The sequence below is a fragment of the Falco cherrug genome, chromosome 5 (genome assembly GCF_023634085.1).
Source record: "Falco cherrug isolate bFalChe1 chromosome 5, bFalChe1.pri, whole genome shotgun sequence".
NCBI lineage: Eukaryota > Metazoa > Chordata > Aves > Falconiformes > Falconidae > Falco > Falco cherrug.
In genome coordinates, this window is record NC_073701.1 from 46847076 (window position 1) to 46870868 (window position 23793).

Below are 23793 nucleotides of genomic sequence, written 5' to 3' on the forward strand. Positions count from 1 at the left end.
ACAATTCCTCAGAATTGTCTCAGAATACAGTTCATCAGGCTTTGTACATCAGCATGAAAGCCAGCCTCTGCGCTAGGCAGTCTTTTAGTTCAAGCACAACATTTAACATTAATATTTAACATATTTTTAGAACAGATGGGACTAATTCCAGTCCTCAAGTACCGTACTCACAGCTATGTATCATGAAATGGTTTCACTTTTAGTGGTGACTACATACAATGGCTTTCAACATCTGGATTTGGCCCTCTGTTCTTAGTGAGGGTTAGACTGAACCCACTACATTGATAAGTACATTGGACAAGCTCTTTCCTCAAACTACAGTAGAGTGAGCTTCCCAGAGAGGCACATATACACTGGATATCACTAACCTGAACGGCAGAGGTGAGTGGAACGACATTCCAGCGCATATACTGGCACCTGGATTGTCTACCAAGTGTACAGACTGAAGCCCTGTCTATATGCCTTGTATGTACAACCTTGTGTGGAACAACTAAATAGAGATGGCCAAGTATTCCAGACAACCAGAAAACCCTCACCTAAAGGTTAACTTAGCAGAACCTTGCAGACTGGCAGATGGATCCATCCCTGATTATACCTTCAAGATACAATTGTTGAGACAGGTTTAGATTAAAACATACTCCCTCTGACTCTCAAGAAATCCACCATACCCAGGATGTCTTAATTAAGTCAACAGTCTGTTTGGACATGGATTTCTTATGAATCAATTCTTCAAGTGAAATACAAAAAATTCTATCTTGTTTTTCTTTCCTCTGTTGAGCAATCATTACTGCCAACTTCCCATAAAGTCCTTTGTCAAGTGTAGGATCAGTCACCAGCTTACAGTGCCTGTGTTTTTCACACACATGCGATATATACAGATATATAAACATGAGGAAGATTCCTCTAAAATCCCTTTCCACTGGGGAACGAGAACTGCCTCTACAGATCTGCATGCACTCACACAGGATGATGAAGAATGCTCTGAGATCTCAAGACAGAAAGGCAGAGCAAGTTATTATTTACACATGTGATATGGAGGACTACATTAATAAGCCCTTCTGTCTCTTGACCAGCTTGAGGAATACCATGGTGGAAGCATTGACTGGAGCACATGGAATGGGATTATTTGTTAGAGCTGTTACTGTTGCAGGATGACAGGCACAACCTTCATCTTCGGCACCCACCTGAGCTCTAATTTGCAGGTTTTACAGCAAGAATCCCTACTAGGATGAAAAAGATCTTGAAGCCTCAGGGCTGGATGTTCTGAGGGAGGAGAAAAAGCTTGAATAAATAAAAAAAAATGTTCCTTTTTTGGTGAACCCTGTATGGGTTGTAGCCCAAATTGAGCCATCAAAATTTCTGTGTCTACAAGATAGCTTAAGAAGACCTAGTAAAAAAAAAAAAATCAATACAGCCTAGACAGTGATTTAGCTGACCAGATACATTTACTTTAATTTATCCTAAAATAAATAACCTAATAGTCAGCCAGTCAGCTAAATTGCATTCTATGCTCCATTGGCTTTAATGGCTGATTAGGTGCTTATCTAGTTGCCCACAGATACGAGTTTAGACTCATTTGAGGTGCTGAACATGTACATTGCCCGGAACCCAGCTGAAGCTCCAGACTGGTATGGGTTTTCCATAGATCCTGTATCATATATTCCAGGCATACACAGATGTCTTAAAACATCTCAAGTGATTCTGACACGTGGTCAACTGAACTGAGCCCTAAACATCCGTTGCCTGGTACACATGTAGATGTCTATACCTGAACTTTATCTCTGCCCCACTCTATGTTTGGCTAACAGGCTGGACTAAGGGAAGAGTTGGCCTGCCTCAGGAGCCGCAGTTGCAAAAGGTTACTGAGATGAAGGAGATGAAGACTCAGAAGAGAGAAGAGTAACAAAGAACCACTTTGTTCAGGGAAGAAGCCACGGCCGTACTGGCAGTGACAGGAGCTCCACAGTTTTAGTGTCAAGTTCTACAGATCTGCCACAAAACTAAAAGTACATCCTGCAGTCTGCAAGTGAGGTGAAGATGAAGGGATTGAAGCTGGTTCCAGGTATATATCCTAAGATTTTACTAGATGTACAGAAAATCTTAAACCCACAGCTTATTCTAGCATCAGTGGTACTAACATTCCTTCCACCCTGCTAAAAATTTGGCTTGCTGCATATCATTGACTGCCAGTTTTAAAGTTGCCATAAACAGTTCTTAATTTCTGGGTAAGCTACACACAGCCAATGCTTGTTAAATCTTCTTATGCTTCAGATGATGCATGAGTGCCCTGATGAGTCTTTGCAGTAGCCATTATGGGCATGGATAGCTCAGAGTCTGGATGCTGCAAAGGTAAATCCGCTCTCCTAAGCACATTGGGAGTTGGCTTCTGAAAGTCACCGAAGTCACTACAGACTAGAACCCCTGTCAGACATTGGCCCCTTTTTCATCATCTGCAGTATGGCTAATTTAAAGAAAGGTGTTGGCAGACTGACTCACTCTTTCAAGCTTTCATCTAATGCCCAAATCATCAGTCTCTGTACCAGGTATTTTTGGATAAAAGCTGTGATGGTCTCTTCAAGTGCAGGACTTGGAGACAATGCACACAGAGAATTTCTTTCAGGTGGATTTCACTCTAAAGAAATAAAATTTCTTCTGTTCTTTATATTTGATACAGACTTTAAGATCCTCCAGGGAGATTAAAGGCAAGAAGATTTACTGGGTATTCCAGGACAGCAAATCCCAGCAATGACACATGAGAGGATAGTCTCCAGACAAACTTCAGCTGACTAATAAACCTCCAGACCTAGTGAAAAATGAAATAAAAGAAACAAACAAAGAAAGAGAGGGTGGGAAGGAGAAAGAAAAGTCACAGCTTAACTCAAAACTATATCCAAAACAGGCAGCTAAGGGTAGCTGAGAAGGTAGTCCAAGCCCAGGACTGTGAAACTAGGTAAATACTTGTGCAGGTAATTCACAGGACGAATACAAATACTGAAAATTATGAGAAGGAAAAGAAATGCATATGCAGCTAAGATACTAGGTGGAAACTCAAGACATCTATATTTAGTTTCTAGACATGACACAAGTGCTGTGTGACCTACAACATTTAAGATTCATTTCAGCTGCATAAGATTCAGGACTCTAGAGCCATCTGAGATACTCGGTGGCATCCCACCTGGAATCCAACTGCTAATCATGAAAGGCCTGGCTGTCTCTGGTCCTCAGTAATATCTGTCACCTCTGTCTGGATTTCCTGGATTCCCTACAGTATCTCAATTGGTACTAGATACCTATGTTTAAGCAACTGTTGATCTGCTAAACACTATGTTAGCAGCTATTTTAAGAACTAGTGCCTCTTATCTCAAATGTATAAGCAGTTTTAAATTCCACCCTGCAGTCACTCTGTGCCTCAGTTTCCCGACGGTGGAAACCAGAGGATTTTAAAAAATACTTAGGTAATACTCAGATCCTCAGGCAGTGCTAGCCATTTAAGTACCTGAAGGGGTAGAAGTGCATATTTGTAAGTTCATTGCAGCAGTGAAAGTCCAGTATCTAATGCCAATTCAGGTTAACTGTTACTAGTGAACAGTATTTTGGGATGCCAAAAAATATAATAAAATGCTTCATATGTTTCTGTTAAGTTTTGGTTGCCTGTCCCTGTTTCTCTCATACAATGTTTTATAAATCTTTTTAAGAGATACTATCTTCGTTAAATTGCAATATTAAGCAAGTGATAACATTTCACAATATCTTAAATTATTAGAACAACCTATAAATAGATAGTCATATGCAGTCCTTAATCAGAACCAGTCCCCACTGGGCAGTGATTTGATTGAACTGCTTTTATCTCTGTGAATCCAGAATGGAGTCTTTGATGAAACTGCAGAGTTTTAGAAAGATGCATGCAAGGATCTAGTGACCTCGCACATTTGTATATTTTCATCTGTTTCTCTTCAATTTAACTTTTTTTCTCAGCATACCAAGTTATGTAGGCCTGCAAGTCTGCATAAAGATTATAACTTGTCCCAGGGACATCCGTGGGACCTATCCATCAAAAAGATGTTCACTGATTCGATTCCTTATTTATAACTAGTTTATACACTGCTATTTATTGATCTAATTGCTGTGCTTTAGAGTTAGTTTAACTGGAATATAGCCTTCACATTATGAAACTGCAAGATCATCTGCATCTTCAAATACAGAGTATCTCTGCACAAAGTCACTACAAATTTTTACATCTGAAGGAGACTGCAGCCTATTACACAACAAATCAAAGTTAATAATGATTGCATATATATATATATTTATACATACACACACATATTCAAGTATGATTCTACTCCTCCAAGCACACAGGAACCAAGTCTTGGGACTGCATCTGCCTTGGGTCTACTAATATTATGCAAGTGTCATTCCTGCACAACACTAATAGTGGGTAGGAATTGCACTTGTAGAAATATAGTTCATGAAAACACAACTAATATCTTAATACTGTGTTTCAACATATTTTTAATACATATATATCAATGAGCTATGGAAAGATATTCATACTGTAAAGTTAATAGGAAATAGCCTGTTTCTTGCCACAAAGTCCACACACTTCATCTAATATAAATAAATCTTCCTAATTCTAAGTCGTCTAGTGAATAACTTTCCTAATGGCCAAGGGGGACTAAACACAAGGAGTTATTTTCTACTAATCAATATAACAAATGATTAACCATGAAATCTTTTTATCTGACAAATACCTTTTTATTAGAATGCTAATGTAATTAATAGAATTCTGCTGTTGAGAGTAGAATAAAGAAGATATATTTGTTCTCAGATGTATGTTATTCCGTGGACATTAATTATATCATTGTGATATTCCCTCTCCTGTTCTGAACATCTAGTAAGAACTGTACTACTAAATCATACTTAATCGGAGTGTGATGGTTGTTGCTTAGGCAACAGAATGAATAAATGCAGGTCAGAATGTGCTTCCAGAAAAACAAAAGCAGGAATATGGTACAGAATGAAGAAGAAATATGTCTAACTGATTTTTACTGCATTGAAGTGTTAGAGTTCTTCAGTGTAAAGTAGCTAACCTATCTGAAACACTTAATTTAATAAGATTGTAAAAACCAGCCTAATATGTAAACCCCTTTAATAAGTGTAAAGCAGTTCTCTCATATTAAGGAAGACTACCACACATGTAAGTTTGGAGTAATCTGAATTTTTCTCTTAGCATAGCAGGTCTTTCTTCTTTCATAGTCCTATATACTTCCAAGTTTAATTTCCTCTTTAACATTTTGGCTAGAATGGAAAATATTTTTTGAAACAGTCATTTAAATTTTCAGGAGAGAATTCCCTTACATAATGCTGATATGTTAATAATATAAAAATAATTTGGTGTCTTCTGATAATTTTTATCTCCAAGAAAATATGGGAACTATTCAATTTATGCTACAAACAAAACCTGAAGTATGTAGTAGCATGATGAACAGTGTAAAATCAATAAATTATGAATTACTAAATTATTGAAATTATACATTTTTTATTACTAGGCAATTTTCCAGCCTCTTACTTAATAATTGCATTTAAGAGTCAAATTTGCATCCACATTTGCATGCTACCCCAACTAATATAAAGAGTAATTATGTATTTTACCTTCAATATATATTTAAAAACAAACCACTTCAGAAAAGGCTTCAGAAAGGAAAATATTAGCTAACACACAAGCATACAGGCATAACTTAATCTGCCTGATACCTGAAAAGTTTGATTTGCATATTGAATATTAGTATCTCATATATAATGTGTATGTTTACGTAAGTATACGTACAAAAGATGTAGGAAATTAAAATCTGATAGATTTCCCCAGAATGTGTTTCAGGCCCCTTCACAGCCAGGGGATGACTGGAAAGCCCTCCCGGGCAGTTTCTTTGGCTCCTCTGGTGCTCATCTTGTACCTGTGGTAGGTGTGCCCATCTGCATTTGTTATGCCACCTACAGCCTCTTGTGAACAATTTCCTTCTGTAATCTCTTTAAGACTACACAATCACTTACTTATGTAATTAATGCTACAACATATATAAGAATATGCAGTTACATTTCGGGAAACTGTAGCTTGAAACACACTTTTGATTTTTTTACATTGCTGGGCTGACAGCACACCATTGCAGTTTTGTTTTCAAGTAAATTTAAAGGTAAAGATTCAAATGATTTTTACTGATATAAGCAAAAGATCACACGGCAGCCATGTAAAAACAGGAAGAAAACTACACTATTATAATGTGGAAGTGGACGAGGTCTGTGCCTTAAATTCCCAATCAGGTACGCAAAAGCATATAATGATATTGGTAAAATAAACTAAATAGGAAAACCACAACCCATGTGATGATTTTATAGTCATAATAGTCATGCTGTTTCACTTCTGTTTCTAATATGCAGATGTAAGCTATGAAAAGTTAGAACTGTTCCAAGATATACATGGGTACTAAAAATATCTTTTAAAAGAGGTGATTAATAATATTTTAAGCTCTGATACTTTTATCAGAAATGTGGTCAGGATTTTTGCTAGAGGTTCAGGTAATGGGAATACTGAAGCAGGTAGAAAAGTGATTATGTAACAACCTCACAAGTAAGCTCCTCTCTTTACTGTCAATATTCATTTCAATGGAAAGTTTGTGCATGACAGGTCTCTGTTACTTTACACCACATGGTAATACTGTAAACCATGAAGTACATAAAATTTTATTTCATTCATATGTTCCTGATAAATGCTTAGAGTTAAAATATGAAAATGGAATTATTAAAATGAATGCATTACTTTTCCACACAGGCCGTAAGTTTCAACAAGTGAATCCCATAGCCTGATTATCTAAGGTGCAAAATCTTTTAACTGACACATCCAGAATCACTTGCATAGAGAGTACACTTCATTAAATAATTTTCTGTTATCAAAATACCTCTCAATGCAAGAATGACATTGCATGCTATTTAATTATTATTACAATGATGTTAATGTTTAAATAAAAATAATAATGTGATGTATTGCAGGTAGAGTTGTTTACAGCTTTTACATACTGTGAAAATCCTGCAATGGATTAAAAGAACTGTGCATTTTTCTTTTTTTATCTGAAGATTGATGAGAGGGAGAAAGAACCTTAATATTCAGTTTTTCTTTTACTATATTTCTGGCTAGAATATTTTGCAACGTGTACAGTTTGAAAGTTTGTAAAAGGACAGCTTATGTATTAATTTAGCTACACATAGAAGAGTGAAACACTAAACAGATCTTAGTGCAATGCAGAATAGCTCTAAGGTTTTTATGAGTACATGAGACAGACAAAAAAGGCAGCCACAGTGTATATACACAGCTATACACAGAAGCTTTCTTACCATAAATTGCACATTGTCAAATCCATTAGCCAGCAAGTGGTTTTCATACTGAGGTAGCCCAATATTTTCCAACCATTGTCCCACTGTCTGGACAGGGCATCGGGGTCCTGTAGGAGGGTGAAGAGGGAGGCGTTTAAGCAACGAATAACCATCCACTGGATAATAGCGGTAGTCCTGGGCTGAGAGGTGGCATTGCCACATCGTGTTCCTGGGAAAGTTGGTATCAAAGGAGCCCGCCAGCTTGACAGATTAATGTTTTCAGCAAGCAGAAAAGTCAGAAGTAAAACATAGTTTACAGGGCAGTATATAGCATAAGATCTGATCCTAGCTCTACATGTCTTAGTTATTAATCTTTACTACCGACCAGTACGTCATACAGTAGGAAAAAAAAAAAAAAAAAAGCATATCAAGCTGTCAGCTAAGCTGTTCTCCGTTATATGTGATTGTTGGAATACTCCACAATGAGCAATGCACTGCCAGCAGCAAGAATTCTTTTTATCAAGTACTCCTACACTCATCAGTATGCAGCTCCATGCTCCTTGCTCCCCCTCGCTCGCTCCCCTTCATTACCCAGCCTAGGCTACACCTCGCATTTTCAATAATAGCCATCAGATAAGGCAGATTTTTTTTTTTGTCTGCAAGCTGTAAGCCTGCTGCTGCTGCTTCCTCCTACACACCCATCCAAGCGTCAATCTTGAATGATGAGAGCAGTCAAAACAAATGCAGAAAATAGCAAGATTCAAAAGCAACCTAGAGCACTTAAATCTGAATAGAATCTTCATACCCGTTACGCTTTACATATCTGTTTGTTGTAGATTTTTATGTTTCACAAGACATTCAGATGTGCAATATATAAACCATAGCCTATGGCATGGTTTACTATGCCTTGCCTTTTCCCCTTTTAATACAAGATAGGTAGTGGTCTGCATCACTGCTTATAGAATAGCAAAACCCTTTAATGAATCGATAATGAATACATTTCACAGTTTCTCTCCTGTAGTACAGCAAAAGACATAAACACACAACAATTTTAGTCAAAGTAATTAGATTATCTGCATGATTTCTTCAACCATAAAATATTAAAAGACACAAGAAAACCTTCATGCCAACATAAAATAATTCAACTTGAAAAGGTCACCATTTCAACTGAATAATTAAAATAATATTTTACTAAATAAAATTTTAAATTTACATCCTTTTCTTACGAAAATGTGAATGATATCTGGCAGACATATAAGATTTGCATGATTTCTAGTGAGAATGTATATTTATCAACTATAACTGAAAAAAATTAATAAAAGATGAATTTAAAATGAAAGCAAGGTTCATTTTCTGCACAAGAAACCAAATACCTAACATTGTATTTTCCATCAATATTCCATTTTTGAGACAGTTTCTCTGAAGATGGAAATATTTTACACCTTTGTTCTGAGAGGAATGTTTACTAAACTTTTGCTTTTCATAACAGGATCAAAGGACTTGGCAGAAAATGGGTATATTCGGGAAAAAGAATACTGTCCAGTAGAACTTCATTTATTGAACACATTATTTACTTCTTTTTTTTCAATGTGAATCTCAAGAAATGACCATTTCTAAGGAGGATTTTAATTCTAGGCATAAGGAAATTATAAATATGTCAAGGGCATAATTTGGAATTGATGATACCATGGCAGAAAACTGTCTCATAGAAATCCAAACCTACAGTCTGACCGACACATTATAATACAAAGTCTCTGCAAATGACACATTGAGGATCCCTGAGCAGTCGCCGAAAAGGCTCTAAACTTAGCTGGATGATTAAAATTAACAATATTGTAAGAGTTTCAACTCCAACCTGACTAGTCCTTGGACTAAAACTAAATCCTTCACTCTAATACTGCTGCTTGGATCTGTGGAACATCTCATGTAAACTGAAGTTCATAATGATTTTGTAGAATAATTTTACTTGAGCCATAGAAGATCTTTCATGATGTTGGCAAGTTGCCTAAGGCAGGTCTTTTATGAGATCTTACATTACTCCAGGTCTTCTTACTGATTTGATACATTACTAATGGAGTATGAAAGGTTCATTAGGTTTCTAATAAAAGTACTGAAGTCTTATCAGGTGCTGGTAAATCTGTAATTACTGAAGAAATGTTTAGGAATTTTCTCAAGTATTTAATAACAATACCATGTGAATATATGCAATATAGAACACATATTTGTCATGAGTACAGCGTGCACAAATAGTTAAATGTACTTCAAATGGATTAATGGGCAATTAATTTTTCCTCAGCGAAAGTAGATATACCAAATTGGTAGGAATCTAGGTCTCATGATAATAATTCATTTGTTCACACCTGTCTGTAAATCCTCCCCATTTTGCAGAGTGTTTTCTACTGTGAATCACTATCTTTGTACATAGATGGAGCATAACCCCTTCAGGGTTGTGCCCAGTCAGTAGCAAGACTGTAAGGTAGGCTGTTTAGCTGAAATATAGTAGACTTTTCGTGGGTAAGCAAATTTGAAAGGTTAGGCAAGCACTTCTGAGAACAAATTGAGAACAAAATTATCTTAAACAAGATGAGAATTAAATCCTTGCTGAATTTTTCTTAGTTGACTGAAAAATCATGAATTTTTCTTTGAAAAGGATTCCTGACTTCTTCCCCTTTCCCCCACAAGCAGAAAAAATGGTATCAGAAGAAGACCTGCCGAAGCATAATCCCAGTTTCTGAAAGGTTTATGCATGTTTGGCTCCTGTATCTCCCATACATGCATAGACACAAATGTCTCTCCATCTTGTGACCCCACCAACAAAAAAGTCCACAATAAGGCACAGCCAATAATCAATATACCACTTTCATGGTCAAACTGCTTTTTCCTTACCTTACTATAAAAAGCATGGGTTATGCTGCCAGTGATAAGAAGTGCTTGGCTCAATGCCTAGCAACAGTGTAGGCAAATTATGTTTTTGAGTGGCTCCCCAGACACATTTCCTCATGTAGCTGTTGGTGCTATGTCTAACTATCTCCATGGCCTCAGCACTGGATGATTATAGCACTGCAGGTCCTACTGCACACTCTGCTCCAACTCTGTCCTCTGCCAGTGTAACTGCATGTCTGAACCCATCAACAAAACATACGGTTGCTCAGCAAGGGGAAAGAAAATAAGGAGAAACACAGTCAGCTTGCTGCCTTGTCCTCATCCCTATCATCTCATTGCTAAATTATCCTGTTATCTGCAAGACTTCTTTTCCCTCCTCCTTCCACCAAAGGCAGTAGGGAAGGCAAAGGAAGGCCCAGAGCAGAGCCAGGAATGCAGGGATTAGGGGCAAGTCTTTCCTTATGGGAACTTGCAGCTCTTTAGATTTCCTTGTTCTTTGCCAGTCTAGGACTCTTACCTTAGAGGGGCTTCTAGGACAGTTTTTCTGAGCCAGTGCAAGTGGAACCTGGAGGAGGTGCTATTGCTTTGAGACTAGAAGGCTATCTCTTCATTTTGCTAGCCTGTGATTCAGTGCCGGCCCCAGCAGCGTGCTGCTGCAGGCAATGCCTACTTTGCCTATGCCTAAAGCGAGTCCTGATAAAGAAAAATGTCATGCAGCCTGTATGAGATGGTCTCACCTGCCACACAGTCACATCCTACTGTGCTTTCCTATGATTTCAAAGAACATATATCCCATGATAATTCTTCTGTGATACCACAATCAAAAAAGATGTACCTATTCCTGTATGGGAAACTGACACATAAGTCTCTTTCAGAGATGGCAATACTTGGTTTTCTCTTCTCCAAGGCAATAGAAGAAGCACAGTGAAATAATGTCTGCAAAAAGATGCCATCTGGTATGCTATACAATAATTTCTACAAGACTTCTCGTTCCCAATGAGAATCAGAATATCTTTATTGTGGCGTTTGGAATTGACTGAATCTGCGATACCAGAGAGCATACAATTTCAAACATGCTGTAAGACAAATTTGCTCTAAATGCAATGGAATTTAAGGTCTCTATTTTATTGTCTCTACTATTAACAATGTGAATTTTTCTTTCTTGATTTTTCTTTATTTTTTGAGTGAGGAAAAGAAAGAAATGCAGTGATTATTTGTAGAGGAGGTACTTTCCCAGTTATCATGAATAGATTATTATAAACCATTTTTTTAGGTGAACATGACTAAACACATCTGGTGTTACGCAATCAAACCCTGGATAATTTTAGTAGCTATTGACCAAGAAATTTCTGAGTGGAGACTAAACCACAATAGGAAAGGATGAACCTTTTAAGTAAATTGGCAGCCAGTTTAGCAGAGCTGGAGAAGAAATTGATGCTAGAGCAAGTACTGTAAACACTTTTTTTTTTTTTTAATTAAAGCTTTCAACTTTGTCCAACACTAAATGGGATATAATTTTCCTCTTTGTATTTATGATTTCAGCTGGGTAAAAAAGTTATCTCTTGACATTATGACAGAACTTGTGCTACAGCAGCAGAGTTACTGTGACTGTGTGTTCCAGTGAATAAACTAATCTAACGACATGTATTCCTGGAGAGGAGATAAGAATAGCTAGGAACAAGATGTTGTATGAGAAAAACTATGCCTAACATCCAGCAGACCAAAATAATTAAAGAAAGTTTATTAAGGGAGAAGTATACCAGGTTCCAAGAAGTGTGTGGAAGGTTCTGCTTTATCTTACGCATTTCAGTTATATTATTAGGCTACTCAAAATGCTTAGTTTTTAAATGATCTTTTTCATAAAACTCTAAAAAACTTATGACATATAAAATCTGTAACTTCTGTCAGCAGCCTAGCTCTTTCAATGATGATGCCATTTTGGATGATCATGTTTGGTGATGCTGAATATTTTCCTGAAAGTACTTTTAGAGACATTTTTCATGGCATATACAGAAATAAAACAAAATCAATAGAAACAGCTTGAATTTAAATAACACTATCTAGTATCTGTAATCTAAAGGTTGCATTCCATTGCTTACCTGTGGCTCAGAATGCACAAAAATAATTTTCAGACCACAGCTAATGCAAGGTAATGGAACAACCTTCATTGACTAGGAAAATCATCTTCGCAGTTCTTTTCTGATTTTTATACCAATATTTATTACAACTCTACCACTATGGAAGTACAATAACAGTATCTATAATGACTACAAAGTCAGCAAAGACAATTCATTTTATTTGACAGATGATTTGTCAACAGCGAACTGTACCTTGTGAACCCCATTGGCCTCTGAGTTTGTGTTTCTGACTGTTGATGTATTATTTACCCAGGAACAGCTCAGTCAATGTATTCCACTCCACCATGAAACATACATTTATTACAGACCCTTCAAAGTTAGGATATTTTTCATGTTCAGATGATTACTTTGGCAACTTTGATTTAGTCTTCTTCAGAAACCATCCTGTTCAGTGAATGAGGGACAGATCTTACTGGGAAATTAAAAGATCTGTTTTCTAGAGCACAGCCACTGGACCAGGACTCGGGGCACCTTGCTCTATTCAAGACTGTCATTGCTACGATGCTGAGCAATATATATATGCCATTTTTTCAGGAATCATTTTGACATCCAATGGGTAAATGTGTACATCCTTATTGTGGCTTCAATGAAAGTTAACATTTCTGAAAAAAGGAGTTAGTTTTCTAGAGCCATTTCTCTGCTTGCCTCAGGAACTTTTACAGGATAATAGTAACACTACACTCACCACCTATGAGTAATCATTTTCACTGTTTTCATCTAGCAAGAAAAAATTAAACTTCAAAATTTACATGACACCATGACCAATAAAATATTTCATTTAATTCAGCAAAGATTTTAGACTACTGTTAAAACTAGTATACGAAGCGTGTATATATATAAATGTATACTACATAGTCTTGCTAAAAATACTACGCAAGCTGAACCCTTTATGCTATAATTCCTGGCACCACAAAAACAAATTTACATAATTTTATATTTGAACAAATCTTTGTACAGCTTTGTGCTAAGCAACACCGGACTAGCAAACAAGCAGAACTGGGTAACAGCGAAATATTTGAAGAAACTGGTCTAGAAAAAGGTTTGAAAGAACACTCACTGCACAGAGGTATCTCAAGAAGCTAAATACAGCTGTTAAATGGTAACTGTAATTTTTTAGATTTGGTAACTGCTGCAAGGTCCTGTGGAGAGCTGTGAAGACAAGACACCTGTGCTAACACTGCAGTAAACTATCACATCTTTGAAGTTACAAATCTTGAAAGTATACATGTTGGAAGGTTAAGGATTTCTCCTGGGGTTATTTTACAAATCAGATTCAACCTGAGACAGTGTGGCAATTTGTCTTCTTTTTTCTTCTGCCTAGTTGGGCTCAGAGGCTCCCTTGCCCCCAGTGAACCAGATTTTAGACTGAACTCCTCCTTTGAACGGCTGATCAGGTGAATTCCTTTCTCTCCTTCCTCTTCTCTCTAGCTTCGTTTTATAATTCCTGTTCTCTACTCCCTATTTATCTCACTTCTACTTATTCTTCTTGTAAGTTCTGATCATTTCCTCTTTTGTCATCCTTTATCTGCAGCTACAAAAATCTGTTGTTTTGTTTCACATCTGCCTTTTCCCTTTTCCTTATTTTTTCCTCTCACTTCCCCTGTCAAGCCTTTTAAAACAGGTAAAAAATGTTAATTTTAAAATTAAATTACTCATATGAAACTGAATTACCCCCCTGAGATTTGCCTAGATTTGAGACTAGGTTGGATTTAGGCATTTGAGATAATCCTAACTACTTCAACATTTTTATAGATTAGATACAGGACAGTACCTGCTACCTGCATTAGCTCTTCAGTGTTAGCCAGCAGCTAATTGTAAAGATGATACTCTGAATCTGCACTGGGAAAAGTATGTTTAAATGGGAGCAAAGATAACTTGAAGCTCTTTACTGTAAAATAACACTGAACTACCCCTCACCTATTTCTTTCCTAGAACACTCAAACTCTCAGAAAACAGTAATACAGTATATAAATATAGATAATAAAAATCAGACACAATTTACCACGTTTAACTGATATGATCAGACAAAAGTATAATAAAGGATAAAAACCAGAGGTGTCAGGGCTCTGAGGGCACCAGTGGGCCTTGCTGTCCATGCCCAGCACCTCCCAAGGCCTCCCTCACCCTGCCCATGACCCCATTTCAGCTCAGCCTGGGGCCATCAGTCCCTGCCCCAGCAATGCCCCAGCAGTGCCAGTCCCCAGCCCTGCCTCTGGCCCTAACTACTGGACGGATGCTGGATCTACCCTGTTTGTCTCCTGGATGGACCCCTCAGACATACATAGCGGCTTTTTTCCCAGCCCTATCTTCAGCCCTGCCTAGACTACAAACCCATGTTACAGCTTTGTCTCTATTCCTATCTCTGACCCAATCTCCTTTTGCTCCTGGTTGGCTCCCTCAATGGACCCTGGATATGAGTCGTCTCTCAGGGGCCTGTCTGAAGCAGTCAATGGAGCATGTTACCAGTACCTGGCTCTGCCCACTGGGTGTAGATCCATGGGACTGCACCTTGTAGGTGAAGGCACGGCTCACTGCCATTAGGGAACAGCCAGCTCTCTGCTCCCTGACAAAAAAGTCAGGTTCTCAATAGGAACTTGCTTTATTACATAAAAACTCTATAAACACCTCCTGTAATACTCATTCCCTGCTAACACAGGCTCTGCAGCACCAAAAGAAAACTGCGGCATCTTTCAATGAATAATAAAGATGTAACTTGAGTGGGTGGCATGCTGGCACAGCTCTGGCAACTCGCTGGACTGTTTGCATATGGATATGGTTATATAAACCCTGTTCATCCTGTCTGTGAGCTCCCTCATGTCGACTGCTCAACCCTCATTCTCCCACCTCTGGAGCTTGAGCTCTGAACCGGCCTCCCCTACCCACAGACAGAGCCTAGGATCCTGTTTCAGGAACCCGCATTGATGCCTACAGAGAGTGCAAACACCTTTCATGGTGTTGCCCTGAATGGCTTTTTATTTTAGAAATCAGAATGATAGAAATGCAACTTTCCAGTCAAGTTTAATAAACTGTAATCCAGGAACCATTCCTTCCATCGTTCCTTTGTCACGGCTGATTGATTTCAACAAGAGCTCAACTGGTCCTACAGGTACAGGTTAGCTGAAAATGTACTTGTCAGACTGGTTTCATTAATGTTTTTTAACGTGTTAATGATTATTTCCTATACTACAAAAAAGCTCAAAACTAGAGCTGGTTTAACAAACCCAACACCTACAGTTACTTTGTTAAATTCTGGTCTAGAGCTGCTTAGCTACGTTCCTTGCTATTCACTGTTTAAAAACTCCCATTAACATGGATTTTTGGTTGCATAAATTTGAAAAGAATGGCTGGTCTATATATGAATCTCATATTCATATGCAAATAAGGTGATTTGTGTACTGACAAGATAATTTATTCTTTGGAATTATGCTCTATAAAGCATTTCAAATAGGCTACCAGAAATCAGAAGTAGCACTAAGTAACTGAGACAGTCCACCACATCCCATAAATAGAAAAACAGTCAAATTGCAGAGTTCATAAAAAAAAATATTTATCTATTTAGGTACCAGAACAATTCACAATGTTACACTAAATGCTATTATTAGCATTTAATGGAAATTCATGTTAGCAATTGATAATTTAACCTCAGTCATCTCAGATTTGTAATAGCGCTATAATATAAAATAAAGAGCTAAAGGCAGCAGTGGATAAAAGTAGAAAAATTTTGGGAAGTTACTGGTATCATGGGTTATGAAGTAGGTGTGGTAAGTAGTCAATAGTAAATATTTTTGAAGGATTTGCAGGCATTCAAATACAATATCTTATTCAATACAGGGCAATGAAATAAGAAAACACTGATTCTAGTGTTATGATCATGAACTCAGGTTAACAGTCTGAGTTAGAAAGCAAATGAATACACTTCAGTTAGTTCAATATTCAAAATTACTTCATTTTCTGTAGGTGGAACTAAAACTAGAAACAACTCTGTGTGCTGTAAATTCTATTAACAAGCCAAAGATTTTTAACTAGCATGTGATTTTCTTGTGATTACTAGAAATGTGAGCTTCCAAGGATTCATATCTATTTAAGTCTGAAGACTACTAGTTTAAGGAGGAAACATTAGTGAATCAGCCAAACTTTCAAGAAACCATTATTAATTCACTTTTAGTAGACTTAGATCTCTACATAATTTATGAAAGATAAATTTCATCATAGTCTCACTTGCTAACCCTAACACATTTGTAAGAGTAGTACCTATATCATCTTATTCAAAACCACTAGAGATATTGAACAAAGTGTTAGAGATTTGCCCTTAGTAATCACATTATGGTTTTCATATAGTCTATTTTAGAATTCAGGAACTCTCTGCTCTCTTTAAAGTATTTCCTGGCTACTGGTTGTGAAAGCCTCATCTTTCATCGTATACTTTTAAATCTAGTGAGGTGCTAATTCCTATTCTGCATACATTTTAACCTGGCACTGAACTTGATTTTGCTTTAAGGAATAAATGCTGTTCTATTTAGTGACATCAATTGAAGAAAATATTAATATACATGGATATAAATGATTTCAAAGTTGTAAGGTTCAGATTAAGCTGCAAGGAAGAAGCTGAACCTAAGCAAGTGACTTCTAAAACTTTGAAGTAATAATCACTCTTTTCGTGGCATTTATCATGGTTTGAAAAAATATCTCTTAACCTCTGAAATTACAGTTGGATTATTATGAAAGCATTATAGAATGAGGGCACAATTAGGCTGTCACTTTTTAGGCACATCAACAAACACCCTGGCATTAACTTTGTGAAATACAGCCAAACTGTCCTTGTAGAGATGACAGATTAGTACTCCCCCTGGACTGTTGTGGTTCAGTGGAGAAACAGGCAAGACCTCATTCCTACTGGGAGTAACTTTGAAAAATGTTTTAATCCTTTTTTTTTTTTTTCAAGTTCTGTAGACTGCAGTCTACCTCTGTCGATCCTTTTATCTCCTATCTAGATGGACACAGCTCAACAATGTTCAACCCCATGGTGCAAAAAGATACAGTATGAATAGCTCTGTGACTTCAGGGATAGACCTGACAGAGGAGAGAATTGATCAGGAAGAGTAGAATGTAGCATTAATATTATCATCTTCAGAACTGTTTTCAAATCCACTTAAAGAGTTAGGGAGTCATTTACTACCAATAGAATCCAGGAAGTAATTTGAGTAATACTATTTTTAAGCAACTTTCACAACCAATGAATTTGAGTTCTGACCTGGTTTTGTTTGTATCGGTGCACTCTTGTAAGGCTAGGTCATAGACAGGTATATCCAAACTTAAAATGTAAGAATAACTTTTATTCACTGAATTTGATTTTCTGTACTGTAATGCATATGGTTCTTCTTAGCATTGTCCCCAAACATGCTTAAACATCATATACTTAACTCTCCATTTTACTATTATTTGTCAATATTTCTGAGCTTCATGCTCTTGGAAGTCAATGAAAATTTGATTTTCTAAGTTTTGCATTCTGTGTATTCATACCATTCTGCAGTCTGTCTCAAAACAAATATTACGTATGTAAGTATGGTACAGGTCTTTCTCGTGCCATATGTACTTATTAACATGCATGCCTTCTTTATAACTCAATAGCTCTCACTCCTTAAAAGGGTAATTATTTAATGTGAGAATTTTTTACAAATACTGAAACAAGGCTCTAGGAACAGTGTTAAGTACAATATTGCAATTTTCATAGACTTGAGTAGTATATTCAAACTGCACATAAATTGTTCATGTATGTGGTCATATAGACCGCTATTCTAACCATACTTGACAGCAGAATGTAATGATCGGATATTAGGTTAATAACAAAATGAAAGAAGAGATGGTTGGGATTTAGTATGCATACTCCTCTTTCTGAGATTAACTCTTTCTCCAAAGTAAAAAAAAAAAAAAAAAAAGTATCTTTAGGTATGACAAATATTTTACTATATGCTTTCCAAGGAAGAATACAAATTTTGTATTAATTCTGTGAGAAAACATATGGTTTGGTTACTCAGAAATAACAGTACAACTAACCAGACTGACAAGTTTTAAAATTTTTCCAAAAGAAAAAATACCAGTACCAGAATTGGGTCTGAATCTCCTATGCTATTTCACTAAAATGTTATTATCTGATGTGGGGAAATACCTCTGAAAAGTCTCAGTATATTAAGTCAGTCAAAATTACATATTAATCCTCCAATAATCAAAATTACATGTTAATCCTCCAATTAAAAGAGAGTTTATATAAGATTTCTTTGCTCAAGCAGTCCTATTGCAGAGTATCTGAATTTAGCATGACAAGATCTGACGGTCACAAGTAGACTACAAAAAATTGACAAGAATTAGGCTATACATTTACTCACTGATGGATGTCAATATTTATGATATTATAGCTCCATTTTCTTAAGTCCCTCTGTTTGCTGTCAATCTTCACTATTCCTTCTAGAAAACGTATGCCAGAAATAATTTATTCAAGTCTGTGGGTATAATGATGGAATTACTTTGCAAACAGTTTTGGAAAAAGAAGCCTAACACTGAACACAAAACGCATGGACAGAGATAAAAGGTATGTGTCAACAGGTACTTACAAAGAGAGTGGAAATGTAAAAAGAAAATGCATCAGAGTTATAGACTACATGGGTAGATATGGTCTGATGACTTACATTTTTACTGTATTTTCAGTTTAGTCTGTGTCTTCATTTGTTTTTGTTTCAAACACAGCTCTGATTAAGTGGTGTATGAAGAGCATATAGCTGTATATTACATTTATGATGCTACAGGGTAAAATTGCCAATATAATAGGAATACAAAAATAACTGCAAATAAAATACATGCTTGCAGCTTTTTTCATCCAACTCCCATTGCGTTTATTATAAAACATAGCTAAAATCTTGCAGTTTGCCTATTCTTCTGTAAGTTTTGTTTTGGGATTCAATGAATCATTAAAATAGACACATCTTTATCTCTTGTTTAGCTTTGTACAATACAGAAGTCAACACAACATTAATCCAATTACTTGTGATTTTTTTCTGTAGAATTCATATGATCTTTGGGGTAAGTTCAGTGGCATGCAATGTGTTATGACTATCATGTTCTCAGTATATAAATGCCCAAAATACTTCCATGTATTTTACAGGCATATGGTTTCTGTTCTCCACTACTTTTTAATCTAGGCAATTACATACATTGAAATTACCATTGAAATAATTTGAAATGCAGAGATCTCTATAAGAAATATGAAGATTGGTAGGAATAACGCATTAAAAGAAATGCATGTGTGAAAGCACCAGAAGAAACAGTGCTATGAGGGGTTAAAGGTACGGTCTGTATTGATAACCAAGAACACAGCTGACAGTGGTAAAACACTAAGGAATGTGTTTCTATCAAGACAAGAAGGGGTGTGCTCTAATAAAAGGACAGGACAGATGATTTATCAGCAGAAGACCCTACACAACACAGGGCAGCAACAAAATTACAGTACATTGCATTAGGCATTCATCTTCCTGTTACTCCAGAAGGAAGACAGACTCTAGCCCTAAAATATCCAAGATAAGGATGCAAAACCAATGAGCACTACTGAAGTAAATAAATTTTTGGATCAAAAAGACCATACCATAGCAACTGTTGACTCCTAAACATCTATCAAAAAACCTAGTTCACTACTGCTAATCAAAAGGAATCCAACAGATACAATGAGAATGCAATCCTCAGCCTTCCATGTCACACACAAGTGACCACGGACAGAAAACTTGGCCATACATGCATACATATCTTGTGCTTTTGGGTACTGAGTGTGAGTGACATTCGTATGAGAACATGAATAGCTCAAAAGAGTTTTGCCTGAAGCAAGAATCACCTTTGCCTTTCACAACGTCTCATATTGACTTCAATTACACAAATATCCCCCAGCAGTTCTGCCATTGCAACTTAAAACTTCCATGTTGACTTTTCAGTTGCTAATAAGATGCAAGGAAGTGCAGAATCAAACCCAAATGTGTGGCTCTATTCCCTACAGTGCTGTCCTACAATTGACAGTGAAGATTTCATAGACTTACAGTTGAAAAATTTCAAACTGCATATGCATTTCCTATTGAGGAGGCATCAAACAGCACTGGGAGCAGATACCAGCTGCTAGAACTGTCTCCTCTCATCGGGTCCGTCTTCCATCAGCAACAGATTCAGGTTCCCTCTGCCTTTTCTTTTTTTCCCCCTCTTTATGAAGCTACAGATATCTTGGTCTTTTTGCACAGCTTCAATGGGAAGGTGGGATTTGGGAGGAAAGTGATACTTATTTTACAGTCTGATCGTTGTGGTTGGCTATTGCAAAATTAGAGTTGTGCGTTCAAAACTGTAAGCCTGAGGTCTCCCACTTTGTAAGAGGCTGCACGGCTCATTTTATTAAAATCTATGAATCAAATCCACTTCGATAAAGTGCTTAGTTTAACCACAAGGAGATTTAAAAAAGGGAAGTAACTGCTGCAAAACAGACACTAAATCACAATTAAAGTATATACTTTGAAGTGTATAACTTACCACTGTGAAAACTGCCTTATGGCAACATGCCTACACATATCTAATTAAAATTCTGCCTTAATTAAATACTTATATTTTATCTGTTTTCTGCCCTTGAGGGAGGGAGGATATTAACAGCTTTAGAGGAAAACCACTTTGCCAAAACTGCAACCATATGGCAGCAAAAAGAAAAGGGCCAGCCTAAGAAGGCTTCATTTGTTAAAAGAAAGTTTGACTTCTGAGTGAAAATATAGGCAGAACCATAGGGAAGAGGAAGGCTTCATGTCTGAGTAGTGGCAGTGGAACAGATGGAAGAGAGAGGAAACTGAGCATGTAGCTTCTGGCAGTCAAAGGTCTACACAATTTCAATTACATTACAGCTGTACAGGGCACACTGTTAACTCTTACTCCCTGCATGTAGCTATGGGCTGTGGCCCCACCTCATTCCATCTTTTCCTAGTCTGCTGAACTTAATGTCTATTTTACTTTCCCAACCTTTGTGCTCAAACTCATGTGCCCTCACAAATCTGAAGAGAAAAATTTCTTGCAATTTACCCCGTACTGTGAAGGAGTCCTTGATAACAACAGCCTCAGTCATATCAGTAAACTAGGCAAAATAAAATAACTTTTGTATGATGACTGCCTACAGCTTTCAGACCGATATAAAAGCTCAGAGAAAGTACATTACAAAATGTATTCTAATCCAGTGCTCCATTACCTAGTGTCAGTCCCTGGCCTTAAATGTGTAATACGTGACACAGAAACATGCATATGTAGTGGGCACACACAGAAGCAATAACGTCTTGTTTGTGGAAACACTTGACATACAGTGGAGTTGTAGGGTTTATTCTGAATACAGAACAACCCACCGCAGTTCTGCTACTTTCAGATGAGATAAGGCTCATGCTGAGTTGATTCAGGCATAGCTGTCAGTGTTCCAGAGTCCTTCTGGTTCCAAAGTAGCTCTAGAAAAGCCAACACATAGATGTCTCTGAAGTTGTAGACATAGTACATACTGTCAAAGCACATATTTCAGAAGATTTGCTAGCTTCCTTGAAAGTGTGTTTTGGGTTTTTTTTACACAGTATAATTCTTTTGCATATACCTCTTCCAATAACAAGCAGCATTAATCTCTGAAAGGCACTCACTCAGGTAGCTTCATTGAGCAAAGTCTGGAGCCTTCATAGTGATATTTAGACATTGATGCTGAATGTGATGCTAAGATTATCTCAGGCACAGGGAAAGACACTGTTCTCACAAAAGGGCAACAGACAAACTTTTTAAAATCCAAACTTGATAGATGCAATAAGAAATTTGCTTATTTCAGCTGCAAGAAAAATGCTTGCCAGTATATTATGTTCCAAGCCAAAACCGTAGATCAAGAAACTAAAAATAATTCAGTAAACTGTACCCTGTAGGCCTCTAGGTGGAACAATGAGGGTATTTGAGGACAGGTACATGCTCAGCTCAGCTGACCAAAGAAATATCAACTTGTATGCACACAGCAACTCGATAGTGCATTATGGAAAGCATTCAAAAAAGAATTCATGATTAGCACAATTAAAAAACTGTAAATCACCCTCCATGTGGTAGAACATATTTGAAAAGTGGTTCTTTCAAATGTCCAGCACGTTATTTTGATATAGAATGACCTTCAACAATTATTTTCCTTGTCATTATTCTGATTTCTCTGACTTGAAACAATTCTTGCTTTAATCATGATGATGATATGATACCCATTACTCATGTTTAAAAAAAATCTCTCAAGTAGATTATTTTTCTTATTATTCTTTTTCAAAAGACTTGCAAATATAAGTGAACTCTGAATCACACACCTCAGAACAGCTGCTGGGCTCCAACTAACACACAAATACTGCTATGCATGCCTTGAAAGACATTTTTATTTTAGAATTGTTTATAATTAGGCAAAGAATATATGAAATTGAAGTATTTCTTCTTTTTACTTGACTACTCTATCTTGTAGACAGGTTGACTTAAATCATGTTACTTCAGTAGTCACAGAATCATTACAAAACAGACTCAAAGTGAATTAAACCAGTGACCTAATCCATTCAACTGACCCAAGCCAAGGTCACTTATATACTGACCATTAGTTTTTTCATTCTGGAAAATAGCCAGGATTCTTTAAGACACCGCTGAATGTAATGGGTTTATAATGTCCCTAGTAATCTGTTTGGATACTTCACTATATTGCCTTTATAATTTTGTCCTGGGGAGAAGGGGGTGAGATTCACTTCAGCTAGTTTTAGACAGCTACATCTGAGAAGGTCCTCTAGGCCCTCATTATCCATACTTCTAGTCCCATTTGCCATGCTTCAGACATTTAGAGATGATAAACAAGAGCTAAGAAGTGCCTGCATATCTAACTCATTATTAGTGGTTCAATGCAGTCTACACTGCAGAAGTCTGAATTTAGACGTTAAGAATAAGATTCATGTCTGACCTACCATTATTTTCACCAAGCCCATGTTTCCTTAATCTGCTTACAAGCAAAACACATGAGACAATGTCAAAACCTTAACTGAAGTCCAAATATGGGGCATCTCGTGCTCTTTCCTTACCTACAAAATCCGGTATCTGCTCCTAGCAGAGAATTAGATTGCTTTAATAGGTTTGCTTTTGGCAAATCCATGTTGTCTCTTATTTCTTTGCTATTTTCTAGCTACTTTTAGTAATTTCTCTGTTCAGTGACTTTTCTATGAATTGAAAATAATTCCCCACATTCTCCTTCCCCTTTTAAAGATAAGTTCTACATCATTCTCTTTTAGTCTGTTGATACCTCATCCATTCTCCAAGAATTCTCACAGAGACTTACTACCAGGTCAAAGTTTTTCAGACAGTTATGTAACACAAAATA

The 23793-nt window shown here is 36.8% G+C and overlaps 1 protein-coding gene across 5 annotated transcripts in view; it reads right to left on the minus strand.

The window, feature by feature from the left end:
- The window catches only part of ANKS1B (ankyrin repeat and sterile alpha motif domain containing 1B), a 441494-nt gene that overhangs the window by 192283 nt on the left and 225418 nt on the right, over positions 1 to 23793 (minus strand). For 4 of the 5 annotated variants that reach the window (XM_027812345.2, XM_027812343.2, XM_027812342.2 and 1 more), the window contains exon 15: positions 7384 to 7490. In XM_027812345.2, coding sequence (XP_027668146.2) covers positions 7384 to 7490 — 107 coding nt within the window. Of the gene's footprint in view, positions 1 to 7383; positions 7705 to 23793 lie in introns of those variants that run through there. The other variant, XM_055712227.1, reaches the window with a different exon arrangement.